Raw genomic sequence first — 18,323 nt, 5'->3', positions numbered from 1 at the left:
AGCCATGAATAACTGGCTAGCTATCTGAAGAACGTTTAGCTAAGCAAGAAGTTACTTAACTTGTGAGTGTAAACTTAGTTCATCATAGCAACATGTGATGGCAGCTAACTCTACTTTCCTCAATGAATGTCAGTTCAAATGCCTTTGGGGGTCAGGAGATTAGACATGGTATCCTTCGTGTGAGGCTCTAAATGTAGTCTGCCGGTTCTTTTTGTACAATAGCTTCTCGAAGAGGGAAGCTTTGTGAGTTCGGGGGAATCCCATATTTTCTTTCCCTGAAAGTAAAAGCAAGGTATTGCGGAAATGTTTGCTAATTTGCTTGCTAATGTTGGATATATATCTAACTTGACCTCGAGCCTGTCGTTGCAGTGTCCATATTTTCACCCATCTTGTATGGTTTCAAGTTTTATTAACCGCTTATTTTCTTTCTCATTCAGCATATGGACCAGAGCCGAAAGCGGCAGTGATACAGTATTATCAGGCATTACTTATTTGTATGTGTTGCTGTCGGCGTCGGTTTACTTTTATACAAAGCCAAAGATTCTTATAACTAACACATTGTTATATCCTTGTCCGAGCCATAGTTGACGCTACTGCTAACACCTCTCCTGGTCTGGATCTTTGCTGTTGAAAATATCAATATATTTTTAATCATGATGCATGCATCTGCCTATGTGACAAAGTTGGCGCTTTCATCCGAACCGAACTAGTTATTTTTCGCCTTGTCCAACCTTCAGGCTCCTCCACTAATACGTCAGAAGGTCATCAGCGGAAAAGGTCACAGGCAATGCAACCAAAATGGCGGCCTCCTTGTGTCAGTGTTACCAGGTTAGTTGTCATTAAAACAGATTTTTCCACGTTGTCTTTTAACCATAAATAATTAACGTAATCTATTATTGAAAATAGCGATGGAATGCCTATATACTCGAACCGTCTTCTCCACTGCAATACGTTTTAACGCCGAATCAGACTAACTTAGTAACAAGACTTCTCTGAATGGAATCTTGTGTCATGCCGGTGTTTGGCCCTTGATTCATAACCGTATAAAATGTGTACCAGGCAGTAGTTTGTTGCTCTCTGTATGCACATTTCGAATATGCATCATTTACACTTTTGCACACATATTTCAATAGCATAGACAGATGACATGGACATCGTTTACATGTGCAACAATTGAATGTGACAAGGCTATGAAGGTTTTTTTTAATAGTCTTGAAAGTAATTTTTGAAAATCCAAATAAAACAATGTATAGGCCAAATATAACAATTGTAACTAGTAGGTTGGAATCTGTTAATTTCATACGCAGTAAAGCAATGTTGTCTGGGTAGCCTAGTGGTTAGAGCGTTGGACTAGTAAGCAGAAGGTTGCAAGTTCAAACCCCTGAGCCGACAAGGTACAAATCTGTCGTTCTGCCACTGTTCCTAGGCCTTCGTTGAAAATAAGAATTTGTTCTTAACTGACTTGCCTAGTTAAATAAAAGTTTTTTTTTAAATGTTGTCTTCAACATTTTTCCAATCATAATCTCTGAGGTGGCAATATCAATTCTCTTGGGCACTTAAATTGTAGGTTTAACAAAGCTTCTCTGTCAATCATAATGTGGCCAGAACATTAATTTTATGATGATTATTTCTAATTGTGTATTTCTCTCTCCAGCTGTGTGTCAGAAGAAGTTTGCTTGTCTCCAGTCCTTCATATTTGCTCCTACACAACAGACCTCATGTATACAGGATATGTGGGTCTCTCACAAGTTCTTCACAGGTAACAGTGACTGTTCCGCTTGTGATAATCATTAATTTCGTACTAGTAGACAATTTGAATTGTACCCTATTTCCCTTCAGTTTTATATTTCAGAGTTATTTTTGCAGCCTATGTGTAAATCCCATTTCTGCTTTAGCCAACAATGTACTGTTGTTGAATGCAGAAGTAGTCAGATAACCAAAATTCTTTGATTCCTATGCAGAAATACACAACCAAAAGTATGTGTATGTCACGGATGTGAAACGGCTAGCTTAGTTAGCGGTGTTCGCGCTAAATAGCGTTTCAATCGGTGACGTCACTTGCTCTGAGACCTTGAAGTAGTAGTTCCCCTTGCTCTGCAAGGGCTGTGGCTTTTGTGGAGCGATGGGTAACGATGCTTCGAGGATGACTGTTGTTGATGTGTGCAGAGGGTCCCTGGTTTGCGCCCGGGTATGGGCGAGGGGACGGTCTAAAGTTATAGTGTTACATGTACACCTGCTCGACATACATCACATTCCAAAATCATGGTCATTAATATGGAGTTGGTCCCCCCTTTGCAGCTATAACAGCCTCCACTCTTCTGGGAAGGCTTTCCACTAGATGTTGGAACATTGCTGCGGGGACTTGCTTCCATTCAGCCACAAGAGCATTAGTGTGGTCATGCACTGATATTGGGCGATTAGGCCTGGTTTGCGGTCGGTGTTCCAATTCATACCAAAGGTGTTCGATAGGGTTGAGGTCAGGGCTGTGTACAGGCCAGTCAATTTCTTCCACACCGATCTCAACAAACCATTTCAGTATGGACCGCTTCAGCACTCAATTGTCCCATTCTGTGCGCTTGTGTGGGCTACCACTTTGCGGCTGAGCCGTTGTTGCTCCTAGACGTTTCCACTTCACAATAACAGCACTTATAGTTGACCAGGCCAGGAATTATGACAAACAGACTTGTTGAAGTGGCATCATATGACGGTGTCACATTGAAAGTCACTGAGCTCTTCAGTAAGGACCTTCTACTGGCAATGTTTTTCTATGGAGATTGCATGGCTGTGTGCTTGATTGTATACACCTGTCAGCAACAGGTGTGGCTGAAATGGCTGCATCCACAAATTTAAATGGGGTCTCCAGTGGAGGTCGACCGATTAATCGGAATAGCTGATTAATTAGGGCCGATTTCCTTTCGGAAAAGCTGACCACGACTCCATTTTGTTGATCCCTGCCTACAGACAGAAACTAAAACAAGAAGCTCCAGCGCTGAGGTCTGTTCAACGCTGGTCCGACCAATCTGATTCCACACTCCAAGACTGCTTCCATCACGTGGACTGGGATATGTTCCGTATTGCGTCAGACGACAACATTGACGAATACGCTGATTCGGTGTGCGAGTTCATTAGAACGTGCGTTGAAGATGTCGTTCCCATAGCAACGATTAAAACATTCCCAAACCAGAAACCGTGGATTGATGGCATCATTCGCGTGAAACTGAAAGCGCGAACCACTGCTTTTAATCAGGGCAAGGTGACTGGAAACATGACCCAATACAAACAGTGTAACTATTCCCTCCGCAAGGCAATCAAACAAGCTAAGCGTCAGTATAGAGACAAAGGAGAATCTCAATTCAACGGCTCACAAGAGGAATGTGGGTCTACAGGGTCTACAGTCAATCACGGATTACAAAAAGAAAACCAGCCCCGTCACGGACCAGGATGTCTTGCTCCCAGGCTTTGAGGACAATACAGTGCCACTGACACTGCCCGCAACTCTCCTTCACTGCAGCCGACGTGAGGAAAACATTTAAACGCTGCAGGCCCAGACGGCATCCCCAGCCGCGCCCTCAGAGCATGCGCAGACCAGCTGGCCGGTGTGTTTACGGACATATTCAATCAATCCCTATCCCAGTCTGTTGTTCCCACATGCTTCAAGAGGGCCACCATTGTTCCTGTTCCCAAGAAAGCTAAGGTAACTGAGCTAAACGACTACCGCCCCGTAGCACTCACTTCCGTCATCATGAAGTGCTTTGAGAGACTAGTCAAGGACCATAAGGACCACCTCCAAGGACCACCTCCACCCTACCTGACAACCTAGACCCACTCCAATTTGCTTACCGCCCAAATAGGTCCACAGACGATGCAATCTCAACCACACTGCACACTGCCCTAACCCATCTGGACAAGAGGAATACCTATGTGAGAATGCTGTTCATCGACTACAGCTCGGCATTTAACACCATAGTGCCCTCCAAGCTCGTCATCAAGCTCGAGACCCTGGGTCTCGACCCCGCCCTGTGCAACTGGGTACTGGACTTCCTGACGGGCCGCCCCTAGGTGGGGAGGGTAGGCAACAACATCTCCACCCCGCTGATCCTCAACACTGGGGCCCCACAAGGGTGCGTTCACCCACGACTGCGTGGCCACGCACGCCTCCAACTCAATCATCAAGTTTGCGGATGACACAACAGTGGTAGGCTTGATTACCAACAACGACGAGACTGCCTACTGGGAGGAGGTGAGGGCCCTCGGAGTGTGGTGTCAGGAAAATAACCTCACACTCAACGTCAACAAAACTAAGGAGATGATTGTGGACTTCAGGAAACTGCAGAGGGAGCACCCCCCTATCCACATCGATGGAACAGTAGTGGAGAGGGTATTAAGTTTTAAGTTCCTCGGCGTACACATCACAGACAAACTGAATTGGTCCACCCACACAGACAGCATCGTGAAGAAGGCGCAGCAGCGCCTCATCAACCTCAGGAGGCTGAAGAAATTCGGCTTGTCACCAAAAGCACTCACAAACTTCTACAGATGCACAATTGAGAGCATCCTGTCGGGCTGTATCACCGCCTGGTACGGCAACTGCTCCACCCACAACCGTAAGGCTCTCCAGAGGGTAGTGAGGTCTGTACAACGCATCACCGGGGGCAAACGACCTGCCCTCCAGGACAGCAACCACCCGATCCACTGCCTGTTCACCCTGCTATCATCCAGAAGGCGAGGTCAGTACAGGTGCATCAAAGCTGGGACCGAGAGACTGAAAAACAGCTTCTATCTCAAGGCCATCAGACTGTTAAACAGCCACCATTAACATTGAGTGTCTGCTGCCAACACACTGACTCAACTCCAGCCACTTTAATAATGGGAATTGATGGGAAATGATGTAAAATATCACTAGCCACTTTAAACAATGCTACCTAATATAATGTTTACATACCCTACATTATTCATCTCATATGTATACGTATATACTGTACTCTATATCATCTTCTGCATCCTTATGTAATACATGTATCACTAGCCACTAGCCACTGTATCACTATACCACTTTGTTTACATACTCATCTCATATGTATATACTGCACTCAATACCATCTACTGTATCTTGCCTATGCCGCTCTGTACCATCACTCATTCATATATCTTTATGTACATATTCTTTATCCCCTTACACTTGTGTCTATAAGGTAGTAGTTTTGGAATTGTTAGCTAGATTACTTGTTGGGTATTACTGCATTGTCGGAACTGGAAGCACAGGCATTTCACTACACTCACACTAACATCTGCTAACCATGTGTATGTGACAAATAAAATTTGATTTGATTTTGAAGTTTTCATACCGATTTCTGATCGTTATTTTTGGACACCGATTTTGCAGATAAAAAAAATATATATATTTTCAATTTCACCTTTATTTCATCTTTATTTAACTTGGCAAGTCAGTTAAGAACACATTCTTATTTCCAATGGCGGCCTAGGAACGGTGGGTTAACTGCCTCCTTCAGGGGCAGAACGACAGATTTTCACCTTGATTTTCACATGGTTGATGTTATTACTAATTTATCTAGCGTGTCCCTCGTTGCATATAATTGATGCGGTGCGTATCGTTGCTCCAATGTGTACCTAACCATAAACATCAATGCCTTTCTTAAAATCAATACACAGAAGTATATATTTTTAAACCTGTATATTTAGCTAAAAGAAATCCAGGTTAGCAGGCATTATTAACCAGGTGAAATTGTGTCACTTCTCTTGCGTTCATTGCATGGAGAGTCGGTGTATATGCAACAGTTTGGGCCGCCTAATTTGCCAGAATTTTACGTAATTATGACATAACATTGAAGGTTGTGCACAGGAATATTTAGACTAATGGATGCCACCCCTTAGATAAAATACGTAACGATTCCGTATTTCACTGAAAGAATAAACATCTTGTTTTCGAGATAGTTTCCGGATTTGACCATATTGACCATATTAATGACCTTGTGTGTGTTATGTTATAACTAAGTCTATGATTTGATAGAGCAGTCTGACTGAGCGATGGTTGGCAGGAGCAGGCTCGTAAGCATTCATTCAAACAGCACTTTCATGCGTTTTGCCAGCAGCTCTTCGTTGTGCGTCAAGCATTGAGCTGTTTATGACTTCAAGCCTATCAACTCCCGAGATTAGGCTTGTGTAACCAATGTGAAATGGCTAGCTAGTTAGCGGGATGCGCGCTAATAGCGTTTCAAACGTCACTCGCTCTGAGACTTGATGTAGTTGTTCCCTTTGCTCTGCATGGGTAACGCTCCTTCGCGGGTGGATGTTGTCGTTGTGTTCCTGGTTCGAGCCCAGGGAGGAGCGAGGAGAGGGACCGAAGCTATACTGTTACACTGGCAATACTAAAGTGCCTATAAGAACATCCAATAGTCAAAGCTTAATGAAATACAAATGGATATAGAGAGAAATAGTCCTATAATTCCTATAATAACTACAACCTAAAACTTCTTACCAGGGAATATTGAAGACTCGTGTTAAAAGGAACCACCAGCTTTCATATGTTCTCATGTTCTGAGCAAGGAACTGAAACATTAGTTTTCTTACATGGCACATATTGCACTTTTACTTTCTTCTCCAACACTTTGTTTTTGTATTATTTAAACCAAATTGAACATGTTTCTTTATTTATTTGAGGCTAAATTGATTGTATTGATGTATTACATTAAGTTATTCAGTATTCAGTTCATTCAGTATTGTTGTAATTTTTATTATTACAAATACATTTCAAAAATCGTCCGATTAATCGGTATCAGCTTTTTTTGATCCTCCAATAATCGGTATCGGTGTTGAAAAATCATAATCTGTCGACCTCTAGTCTCCACATACACTATATATACAAAAGTATGTTCCCCTTTCTCCAACTCATACAATGCCCATATCTCTCTCTAGGTACGGTATGCATCAGACAGGGGAGGTAGCCGAAAAGGCTTCTTTGGGGGGTTCTTGGACAACCTCAAACAGGAGCTCAGCAAGAACAAGGAAATGAAGGAGAACATCAAGAAGTTTCGCGAGGAGGCCAAAAAGTTGGAGGAATCAGAAGCTCTGAAGCAAGCTCGGAGGAAATATGTGAGTGCTCCCATCCATTGAACAGCTTTATTCCTTTATCTTCAGGTGGACATTTGTGGCCCAGCAAATAATTTGAAGAGCATGTCACACGTTGTTTCATTGTCACGTTGGACAAAGGATGTTGTTAGGCAGGTTGGATTCAATAATTAATTGATTTCTTTCCTTCACTATTTTACTTTCTTCCTTAGCAAACCATAGAGTCTGAAACTGTGAAGACGTCTGAAGTTCTGAAGAAGAAGTTAGGGACCTTCTCAGAGACTGTGAAAGAGGTACATGGATTGCTGTTTAGTTACTCATCAGCCTTAATGACTAAACTTGAGCATGGTAAATGTAGAGCTGTATGTTGTCAATTAAATGGAAACATTGACATGAATTACATAGTGCCATTGAAAAGTATTCAGCCCCCTTAACTTTTTCCACATTTTGTTACGTTACAGCTGTCACGCCTTGGTCTTAGTATTTTGTGTTTTCGTTAATTATTTGGTCAGGCCAGGGTGTGACATGGGTTTATTTTGTTGTATTTCGTATTGGGGTTTTGTAGTTATTGGGATTGCGGCTGAGTAGGGGTGTTGTATGGGCTTAGCTGCCTGAGGAGGTTCTCAATCAGAGTCAGGTGATTCTCGTTGTCTCTGGTTGGGAACCGTATTTAGGTAGCCGGGGTTTCACTGTGTATTTCGTGGGTGATTGTTCCTGTCTCTGTGTAGTGTTCACCAGAGGCTGTATCAGGGTTCACGTTCCGTTTGTTGTTTTGTATTTGTATAAGTTATTTCATGTATCGCGATTCATTCATTAAAGACATGAGTAACCACCGCTGCATTTCGGGCCGACTCTCTTTCGACAAACGAAGAACGCCGTTACAACAGCCTTATTTTAAAATTGATTAAATTATTTTTTTCCTCTTGTTTTACCCAATAATGACACAGCCTTATTTACACAATATTCAGACCCTTTGCTATGAGACTCAAAATTGAGCTCAGGTGCATTTGTTTCCATTGATCATCCTTGAGATATTTCTACAACTTAATTGGAATCCACCAGTGGTAAACTAAATTGATTGATTTGAAAAGGCACACACCTTTCTATATAAAAGGTCCCACAGTTGACAGTGCATGTCAGAGCAAATGCCAAGCCATGAGGTTGAAGGAATTGTCCGTAGAGCTCCGAGACAGGATTGTGTCGAAGGCACAGATCTGGGGAAGATTACCAAAAAATGTCTGCAGCATTGAAGGTCCCCAAGAACACAGTGGCCTCCATCATTCTTACGTGGAAGAATTTTGGAACCACCAAGACTCTTCCTAGAGCTGGCCGCCTGTCAGTAAAACGCACATGACAGCCCACTTGGAGTTTTGCCAAAAGGTACTTAAAGACTCTGACCATGAGAAACAAAGTTATCTGGTCTGATGAAACCAAGATTCAACTCTTTGGCCTGAATGCCAAGCGTCACATGAACTATGGGGGTGGCAGCATCGTGCTGTGGGGTTTGTTTTTCAGCGGCAGGGACTGCGAGACTAGTCAGGATCAAGGGAAAGATGAACTGGATAAAGTACAGAGCGCTCAGGACCTCAGACTGGGGTGAAGATTCATCTTCCAACAGGACAATGACCCTAAGCACACAGCCAAGACAATGCAGAAGACTCTTCGGAAAAAGTCTCTGAATGTCCTTGAGTGGCCCAGCCAGAGCCCGGACTTGAACCCGATCGAACGCCTCTGGAAAGACCTGAAATACCTGCGCAGCGACACTCCCCATCCAACCTGACAGCGCTTGAGAGGATCTACAGAGAATAATGGGAGAAACTCCCCAAATACAAGTGTGCCAAGCTTGTATCGTCATACCCAAGGAGACTCGAGGCTGATTTTGCTGCCAAGGGTGCTTCAAAGTACTGAGTAAAGGGTCTGAATACTTATGTAAATGTGATATTGCAGTTTGCAGTTTTTTATACATTTGCAAAAATGTCTAAAAACTTGGTTTTGCTTTGTCATTATGCGGTATTGTGTCTAGATTGATTGAGGGGGAAACTATTTAATCCATTTTAGAATAAGGCTGTAATGTGGAAAAAGTTACGGGGTCTGAATACTTTCAGAATGCACTGTATGTAGGTCTAGGCCTTCGGCATGTAAACAGAAATGGTGTGCGAGTGTCTCAGACAAGAAGTTAGTATCTGTTTGTTTTTAGGGTCTGGAAGAGGTCAGTCGTACAGATATAGGGAGGAAGATCAAGGAGGGCGTGGAGGAAGCAGCGAAGACAGCCAAGACGTCTGCGGAGTCTGTGTCCAAGAGTGGAGAGAAACTGGGAAAGACTGGTGCCTTCAGGGCAATATCTCAGGTGAGAACTGGATAGGTTCTCCAAGGTCCAAAAGGACCAATTCAGCACTTCAAAGTCAAATACCAGGTTTGGTCATGTTCACTGCATTATAGCAATCACTTGTTCCATTTTTTTGTGTTGTCACTGCATAAACTCAGCAAGTCAAATGATCAGGAGGGAATGTACAGAAACAATCCATTGCTTAGGGAGCTCATCACAACAGCCCATGCATTTCCCTAAAGCCTGCTGTATGTGCACATACAGGGTATAAAGAGTGTGAAGAAGGAGATTGATGATCTTAATCAGAGTGGGCCCTACCGGGCCCCCAAGAGACTACGGAAGAGGAGTGACTTTTCATCTAAGGCTGCAGAAAATGAGAACAAGGTCTTCGAGGCCAATGAGTACGTGCTGCCAGTCTCCCACCCTCATTCTGTTTCGGTAGAGCTCTAGATTTTTATTTGAGCAGAATTATCTTTAGAACTCAAAATGTGTGTCTGATAAGAGAATGTTGTTCTCCAGGTTCATAACCCAATTTAATTATATTACTCAGTCTGCAAACCAGAATGTGTAAGATCCCGGTGGAATGAAACAGACGGAGGCCCAGCTAAAACAGTCAAAAAGGTTTATTCACGGGAACGTTCCAAAGTCAAGAATACAAAACAATTCATTTTATACTGACTTCTCACGCCCACACACACACACACACACACACACACACACACACACACACACACACACACACACACACACACACACAAACAGACATGGGGCGGCAGGGTAAGCCTAGTGGTTAGAGCGGAAGGTTGCAAGTTCAAATCCCCGAGCTGACAAGGTACAAATCTGTCGTTCTGCCCCTGAACAGGCAGTTAACCCACTGTTCCTAGGCCGTCATTGAAAATAAGAATTTGTTCTTCACTGACTTGCCTAGTTAAATAAAGGTAAAATAAAATAAATAAACATGTCCTTGCTACCCAGCTGACAGGGATTAGTGACCTTGTTCTTGACACGTACTCCCTGTTCTCTCCCAATCTCTAGTCAGGTCGGCACCATGCTCAGACAGTCAGTTTATAATACCATAAAGACATATTGTCTTTACCCTAATTGTGACTTATTGATTATGATTTTATACATTCTAATCACTTCCATACAATTATTTGTTTCAGGGCGGAATATTCTAATCATTCAAAAAACAGATCATTCTCACCTAACAGTGTCTCTGACAAGCTCAATATCACACCATATTTATCAGTGCCCAAATTGCACTTGCAAGTATAATTTGGATTCACAGTAAGGGTGAAAATCAGTTCTAGTCTAGATAAGTGTGTGTGTGTGTAGTGGCATGGCCGTGAGCACTGAGCAGTGATCTGTTTTCTAGGGATGCCATGGGGGTGGTGCTGCACAAGGACTCCAAATGGTACGCACAGTGGAAGGACTTCAAGGATAACAACATGGTTTTTAACAGTAAGGACAGCCTGTCTCACTACCAGTTTGTTAATCTTTCTGATGTCTGCCGTAGTCATTGCAGTCTATGTATCACCCTTCCGAATCATAATGTAGGAAGATGATATGTTATTTATATGATGAAGACCGAGTAATTCCTCTAAAATATGATATTATTGCTACATCAAAGAATGGTATGAATGTCTGCCGCTGTAAAACATTTGTCCAGTAGATGGGGCTAAGTGTATAAACTACCCATCAGTGGCTTAGTGCTTGTTACTCTGCTGGGCGTGGTGCGTTTCTTTACCAAGTGCCCTTTGTCCTTAACTTTTGACTTTACCTTGAACATTTCCAAATTCGAACTGTCGTCATGGTTGGAGGTCAGAAACGTTCCGCTCTCCAAAATCCTAGTCATGAGGGTGCACAATGTGAAGGGATCCAAACCTAGTGTAGATGGGGATCCCTCTGCTAGCTGATTGACTGCTGTATCAGACTGGTGAACAGTGTCCTGCTCCTATTAAAATCTTGGTGCTAATGGGCCCTCACTAACGAGCAGCAGGTAATGGGAGCCCAGGGACTTCCTAGGGGTCGGGTACGAGAGACTGGGGAGCAGTGTCTTCTTTTTTACTAGGCTCCTTGAAAATGACTGTTCCTGTTGTGGGTTTTCACCGTAGCCGTATACAGGGAGCGAGCAATTAAGCATTACCCAAGGAAACTGCACCGACTATAAATCATGTTTCTGACTTGTGAAATGGAGCTATGATTTACAGTAAGGACATTGTGCAAAGTCAATAGAAATAAATTGTATCAAGTTTCTTTCTTATTGTCACATCACAACTTGCCTGACACTGTAAATACATAATGGAATCCAATCTGGGTATGTTGGTACTGCGTGTGTTATCAGAGAATGTGCCAGCGAAGTACAGTAAGCAATCAATCACACAGCAGAGCGATACTGTACAACGACCCACAGCTCAGTCCCTGTGTTTGATCCATACGATACAACTCAATGCCCTGACCTTGGGGTAACACTACTGGTGCTGAGTCCAAACAACGTCTTCCCCCAAGCCTGTTACTCTTTGTTTGACTTTGATGCACTGCAATTAAATGAGACGACTCACCTTTTGCGCTCTCTTCCCAGGGTTCTTCGAAATGAAGATGAAGTATGATGAGAGCGAGAATGCCCTCGTCAGAGCGTCTCGTGCCGTCACAGATAAAATGACCGACATCCTAGGTAACCTACTTACTTCTCCATGCCACCAACACTAACCCCAAACACGTATTTGGTAGTTGGGCTCGGTCTTTGTTCTTGTTTTAAAGTTGTGTGTATGTCTGGTCAGGTGGGCTCTTCTCCAAGACCGAGATGTCTGAGGTGCTGACAGAGATTCTGAAGGTGGATCCATCATTCGACAAAGATGTCTTCCTCAAGCAGTGTGAATTTGACATCATACCCAACGTCCTGGAGGTAAAGAAATATCTTTCCTCCCTTGACATTGGTGCAGTACAGATTGTGTTGAAGGCATACAATAGGAAAACGGGGTTCTCGTTTTGAGCTGAAGATAATTGGGGGGCGAAAACCATCCACGTAACAGTTGTATGTCACTGCAGTTAATAGAGACACTATACACATTTTTCGATCTGCGATCTTGAACATTACTTGAAACATTAGTCTCAGTCTCACTTAAATCTGATGAATATCCAGACAAATTGTAAAATCAATGGAGCACTTCTTTCTGTGCAGATACATTTATTTTTTGTCTATGTCTGCAGTGCCTCTTGAGGTGTGGGTATCACCCTACTCTGACCTCTCTGTCTGCATTACCTCTCTGTCTTTCTGTCTGCAGTGCCTATTGAGGTGTGGGTATCACCCTACTCTGACCTCTCTGTCTGCATTACCTCTCTGTCTTTCTGTCTGCAGTGCCTCTTGAGGTGTGGGTATCACCCTACTCTGACCTCTCTGTCTGCATTACCTCTCTGTCTTTCTGTCTGCAGTGCCTCTTGAGGTGTGGGTATCACCCTACTCTGACCTCTCTGTCTGCATTACCTCTCTGTCTTTCTGTCTGCAGTGCCTCTTGAGGTGTGGGTATCACCCTACTCTGACCTCTCTGTCTGCATTACCTCTCTGTCTTTCTGTCTGCAGTGCCTCTTGAGGTGTGGGTATCACCCTACTCTGACCTCTCTGTCTGCATTACCTCTCTGTCTTTCTGTCTGCAGTGCCTCTTGAGGTGTGGGTATCACCCTACTCTGACCTCTGTCTGCATTACCTCTCTGTCTTTCTGTCTGCAGTGCCTCTTGAGGTGTGGGTATCACCCTACTCTGACCTCTCTGTCTGCATTACCTCTCTGTCTTTCTGTCTGCAGTGCCTCTTGAGGTGTGGGTATCACCCTACTCTGACCTCTCTGTCTGCATTACCTCTCTGTCTTTCTGTCTGCAGTGCCTCTTGAGGTGTGGGTATCACCCTACTCTGACCTCTCTGTCTGCATTACCTCTCTGTCTTTCTGTCTGCAGTGCCTCTTGAGGTGTGGGTATCACCCTACTCTGACCTCTCTGTCTGCATTACCTCTCTGTCTTTCTGTCTGCAGTGCCTCTTGAGGTGTGGGTATCACCTTAATCTGACCTCTCTGTCTGCATTACCTCTCTGTCTTTCTGTCTGCAGTGCCTCTTGAGGTGTGGGTATCACCCTACTCTGACCTCTCTGTCTGCATTACCTCTCTGTCTTTCTGTCTGCAGTGCCTCTTGAGGTGTGGGTATCACCCTACTCTGACCTCTCTGTCTGCATTACCTCTCTGTCTTTCTGTCTGCAGTGCCTCTTGAGGTGTGGGTATCACCCTACTCTGACCTCTCTGTCTGCATTACCTCTCTGTCTTTCTGTCTGCAGTGCCTCTTGAGGTGTGGGTATCACCCTACTCTGACCTCTCTGTCTGCATTACCTCTCTGTCTTTCTGTCTGCAGTGCCTCTTGAGGTGTGGGTATCACCCTACTCTGACCTCTCTGTCTGCATTACCTCTCTGTCTTTCTGTCTGCAGTGCCTCTTGAGGTGTGGGTATCACCCTACTCTGACCTCTCTGTCTGCATTACCTCTCTGTCTTTCTGTCTGCAGTGCCTCTTGAGGTGTGGGTATCACCCTACTCTGACCTCTCTGTCTGCATTACCTCTCTGTCTTTCTGTCTGCAGTGCCTCTTGAGGTGTGGGTATCACCCTACTCTGACCTCTCTGTCTGCATTACCTCTCTGTCTTTCTGTCTGCAGTGCCTCTTGAGGTGTGGGTATCACCCTACTCTGACCTCTCTGTCTGCATTACCTCTCTGTCTTTCTGTCTGCAGTGCCTCTTGAGGTGTGGGTATCACCCTACTCTGACCTCTCTGTCTGCATTACCTCTCTGTCTTTCTGTCTGCAGTGCCTCTTGAGGTGTGGGTATCACCCTACTCTGACCTCTCTGTCTGCATTACCTCTCTGTCTTTCTGTCTGCAGTGCCTCTTGAGGTGTGGGTATCACCCTACTCTGACCTCTCTGTCTGCATTACCTCTCTGTCTTTCTGTCTGCAGTGCCTCTTGAGGTGTGGGTATCACCCTACTCTGACCTCTCTGTCTGCATTACCTCTCTGTCTTTCTGTCTGCAGTGCCTCTTGAGGTGTGGGTATCACCCTACTCTGACCTCTCTGTCTGCATTACCTCTCTGTCTTTCTGTCTGCAGTGCCTCTTGAGGTGTGGGTATCACCCTACTCTGACCTCTCTGTCTGCATTACCTCTCTGTCTTTCTGTCTGCAGGCCATGATCCGAGGGGAGCTGGAGGTTCTGAAGGACTGGTGTTATGAAGCGGTAAGCACTTTTTTTATTGACCAGTTTATCGACTATTCATTTGGACACCGGCTGAAGATGAATTGATTCTTTTTGAAGTACTGTAAATGTAGACCTGCAATAGTGATGTTGAGATTTTCAGTCATTTTTTTCCCCCCTGCCCTTGCTTTTCTTAACCCACACCTCTCTGTCTTGTGTGTAGACTTACAGCCAGCTGGCCCACCCCATTCAACAGGCCAGGGCTATGGGCCTGCAGTTCCACTCTAAGATCCTGGACATAGACAACATTGATGTGAGTTACCCGAGGCGTTTTACGACAGTCTCATCGTAATATTTGTTTGTGGGATTTGCTTTTCTAATAGTGTGTTTTAATTGTGTGTGTTCAGCTGGCCATGGGGAAGATGATGGAGCAGGGTCCGGTGCTGATCATCACCTTCCAGGCCCAGCTGGTCATGGTGATCCGCAACACTAAAGGAGACGTCATAGAGGGAGACCCTGTGAGTAGAATACACCCTCCATCTCTACTCTGGAAATGAGGATCAATTGTAAAAGTATTCAAACAGGGCTCTGTTTGTCTCTGAGCTTGGCTAATCAGACATGGCAATGTTTCAGACCTGGGGGTGCATCTCTTATAGTCTAAAGTGGCTTCCTCCCTTTGTCTTTCGAAGGAGCGAAAGAGAGGGAGCCAGACTAGTCTATTGAGGCCCTGCCGACTGTCAGCCAGACTCCACATGAAAGCCTCCTGAGCTGTAAATCTGTCTGATAGGCCAGTGAGGGCACCTCGGGGAGTCTTTGGATTGGAAGGGGTGGGGTGGGGGGGGGGCATCCACTCAGCCACATCCACTCAGCCGCAGGAAACTGGCACTCCCTCAGTCTACCGCAAGGCACTACCATGGGATTTAGGGAGGCTGATTTATTTGTTCTATTGTTGATGACAACTTTTTTCCCCCTTGTCTCTCACTGAGAGGATAAGCTGGACAGGCTAGCAGGGAGGGTTGTACACTTTGGACACCTGCTCAAGAGCATTGAAAAGTGACTTAATTTTCATCTTGCCAATACCTTTGTCTGTTTGTCCCACAGGACAAGGTGCTGAGGATGATGTACGTGTGGGCCCTGTGTCGAGACCAAGAGGAGCTGAACCCCTACGCAGCCTGGAGACTCCTGGATATCTCTGCCTCCAGCACTGAACAGATCCTCTGAGATCAACACACACATACACCCAGGGCTGGAAGACTGAGGAGAATAGGAGGCGGGCTGGACGGGAGAGCATGGAATTACCACAGGGACATGAACAAGCAGTGCTGACCATTTCAGCAACCCAGCTAACTCCTCCTCTAGCATAGTTTTGGGTGGCCCACTGTGGACTGCTTCTTATGGCTGCCCCTCATGTACCAGACTGGCAGTGTTCACAGACCAGGATAGAGGAGATCCAGACTGGATAGACCTGTGTTCCCACTGGGTGACTCTAGGGGCAGTAGTCCACTCAGAGCAGTCGCTCTGTCCTTCTGTCTGTCACACCATGGTCAGATAAGTTGATACTGTCCTCCTCCTCTCCCAGACATAATTGTGTTAACTGGAGGATTGAGGATAAAGTGAAGGGTGTCTTTAATGCATCTCTGTCGATCCCTTCCTAGTTTGGGGAGGACATTTTGGATGCCATGTGGTCCACCAGTGCCCTATACACACATTTGTATGATAGCCCAGTCTAATTATTGAATTGAGAAAATCTATATTTATTATATAAAAAAAAAAGCCTCTGCTTCACCTTCAGACATTTTGTTTGAGGAGTTCTTTTGTACCCATTGGCTGTAAAATCTTTAGGCTTGCCTTAAATAAACTTGGAAATATCTGCTGATATTTTTGACGGCAAGGTGTTTATTATTAAAAACTCAATGAATTGGGACTTCAATGTATGGCATGAGCTTCTTTTTTTTTTTTTTTTGAGGACACAAATCCTAAAAGGTTTTCTGTTGCACCAAATATTAACACTATTGTTTTAGTGTCACTAATTAGCATTCAGCCATTTAGCATCTGTGAACTTGGTGGTATGGCACATAGTAGATTTGGAATTCCATTGTTTTTATTAAGGCCTCCAAACAACGCCATGCTACTAAACGGTCCTAACACAATGGTGCCACACAAGGGGCTAGTCAGACCTCATTATTAATAGAGACAGATGTTTATGTACACGTGGATCCACCACTCTTCTGACAACTCATTGTATTGTGAGTTGCTGGTATGTCAGTGTATGTCATACTTGGGTGTTTGTTTTTATATCAAGCCCACTTGGCATAGACCGAAGGCTCCACATACTGGTGATTTTTATGATGGTAGTTTCTCATTTACGTCATGGCCAAAATGAGTCGACTTAATAAACTTTTCTGAATTCCAACCGTGTTATTTGTTTATGATTTGTTTTTAATGCCAAACTTGTTTTGGTTTATGTAACTTGTTGAACTTCAGCCCATTCGTGTCATAACAGCTAACATACAACTTCACAAGAGCCCAAACTAGTTTAGCAGTGAGAGAAACAACATCATGCTTTCAGGGAGTTTGTGGCATTCTAACCATTTTTACAGGGGGGTGGGGGTCTAGTAAAATACTATGCAGATGGCTGCCATTTTGAAACCTGAGAATGAGCACAAAGTTTCCCAACTGAGGATGTGAACGCTTTTTATTCTCTGACTGAAGAACAAAATATATTTCAAAACAGAGAGACAATATGCTCTATAGACTCCCTGTAAACCAGTGTCCTTACTTGTCCTTTCCTGCATGTGAAAGTCTTACTGTAGAGTATGCTACAATACAGGGAAAGTGGGCCTTATCATGACTGATGTCACCCATTACCCCTGTGAGGCGTCCAGCACAGCTAGAATGCAGAGGTGCGGGGCTTGCTGACGACAGTGGGTGGATGTGGATGCTACCAGATCTGATGCACCAGGATTGATTACCTGGGCCTTGGGAAAATTGATGAACAAGTTCACCTCCTGCCTATTGATTCATACATGGTAGTAAGTAGCCAACCTATTTAAGGGCTGTCTGTGATGATGGATCCCCCTAGCTGGTGTGCTACACAATTGGGATGGTTTGGGATGAGTTGGACTGCAGAGTGAAGGAAAAGCAGCCAACGAGTGCTCAGCATATGTGGGAACTCCTTCAAGACTTGGAGAAACATTCCTCATGAAACTGGTTGAGAAAAAAATTCTAAAAACCTGGTTTTGCTTTGTAATAATGGGGTATTGTGTGTAGATTGATGAGGAACATTTATTTAATCCAATTTAGAATAAGGCTGTAAGGTAACAACATGTGGAAAAAGCCAAGGGGTCTGAGTACTTTCCGGATGCACTGTATACAAAAGTATGTGGACATACTTTCAAACTAGTGGATTTGGATATTTCAGCCAAACACGTTGCTAATAGGTGTATAAAATCGAGCACACAGCCATGCAAACCATATACAAACATTGGCAGTAGAATGGCCTTACTGAAGAGCTAAGCAACCTTCAATGTGGCACCATCATGGGTCAGTTTGTACATTTTCTGCCCTGCTAGAGCTGCCCCGGTCAGCTGTAAGTGCTGTTAATGTGAAGTGGAAACATCTAGGAGCAACAACAGCTCACCAGAAAAGTGGTAAGAATCTTAATGCTACAGCATATAATTACATTCTAGACAATTC

At 44.2% G+C, this 18,323-nt stretch overlaps 1 protein-coding gene across 2 annotated transcripts; it reads left to right on the top strand.

Moving 5' to 3' along the window:
* Positions 1–153: 153 nt before the first annotated feature.
* LOC118389020 (mitochondrial import inner membrane translocase subunit TIM44) lies at positions 154–17,045 on the top strand. Of its 2 annotated transcripts, XM_035778683.2 has the most exons (14): positions 154–292; positions 738–828; positions 1,655–1,759; positions 6,934–7,110; positions 7,299–7,379; positions 9,284–9,433; positions 9,677–9,813; positions 10,788–10,873; positions 11,994–12,086; positions 12,193–12,317; positions 14,619–14,669; positions 14,851–14,940; positions 15,035–15,145; positions 15,729–17,045. In XM_035778683.2, exons 2-14 carry the CDS (start codon positions 799–801, stop codon positions 15,846–15,848), a joined length of 1,356 nt encoding a protein of 451 aa, XP_035634576.1. In that variant the 5' UTR covers positions 154–292; positions 738–798; the 3' UTR covers positions 15,849–17,045. The 2 variants fall into 2 exon arrangements, with proteins under 2 accessions (XP_035634576.1, XP_035634586.1); XM_035778693.2 differs by lacking the exons at positions 154–292; positions 738–828 and adding an exon at positions 1,237–1,394.
* The last annotated feature ends 1,278 nt before the right edge of the window (positions 17,046–18,323 follow it).

The sequence above is a fragment of the Oncorhynchus keta genome, chromosome 1 (genome assembly GCF_023373465.1).
Source record: "Oncorhynchus keta strain PuntledgeMale-10-30-2019 chromosome 1, Oket_V2, whole genome shotgun sequence".
Classification (NCBI taxonomy): Eukaryota; Metazoa; Chordata; class Actinopteri; order Salmoniformes; family Salmonidae; genus Oncorhynchus; species Oncorhynchus keta.
Note: the sequence above shows the minus strand (reverse complement) of the source record. Positions and strands in the feature narration are given on the sequence as shown.

Excerpts from the sequence above, each read along its gene's own strand:
- LOC118389020 (XM_035778683.2), top strand. The coding sequence starts at position 799 with ATGGCGGCCTCCTTGTGTCAGTGTTACCAG. Across the intron at positions 829-1,654 it reads CCTTGTGTCAGTGTTACCAG|CTGTGTGTCAGAAGAAGTTT; the intron begins GTTAGTTGTCAT and ends TTCTCTCTCCAG. Across the intron at positions 12,087-12,192 it reads TAAAATGACCGACATCCTAG|GTGGGCTCTTCTCCAAGACC; the intron begins GTAACCTACTTA and ends ATGTCTGGTCAG.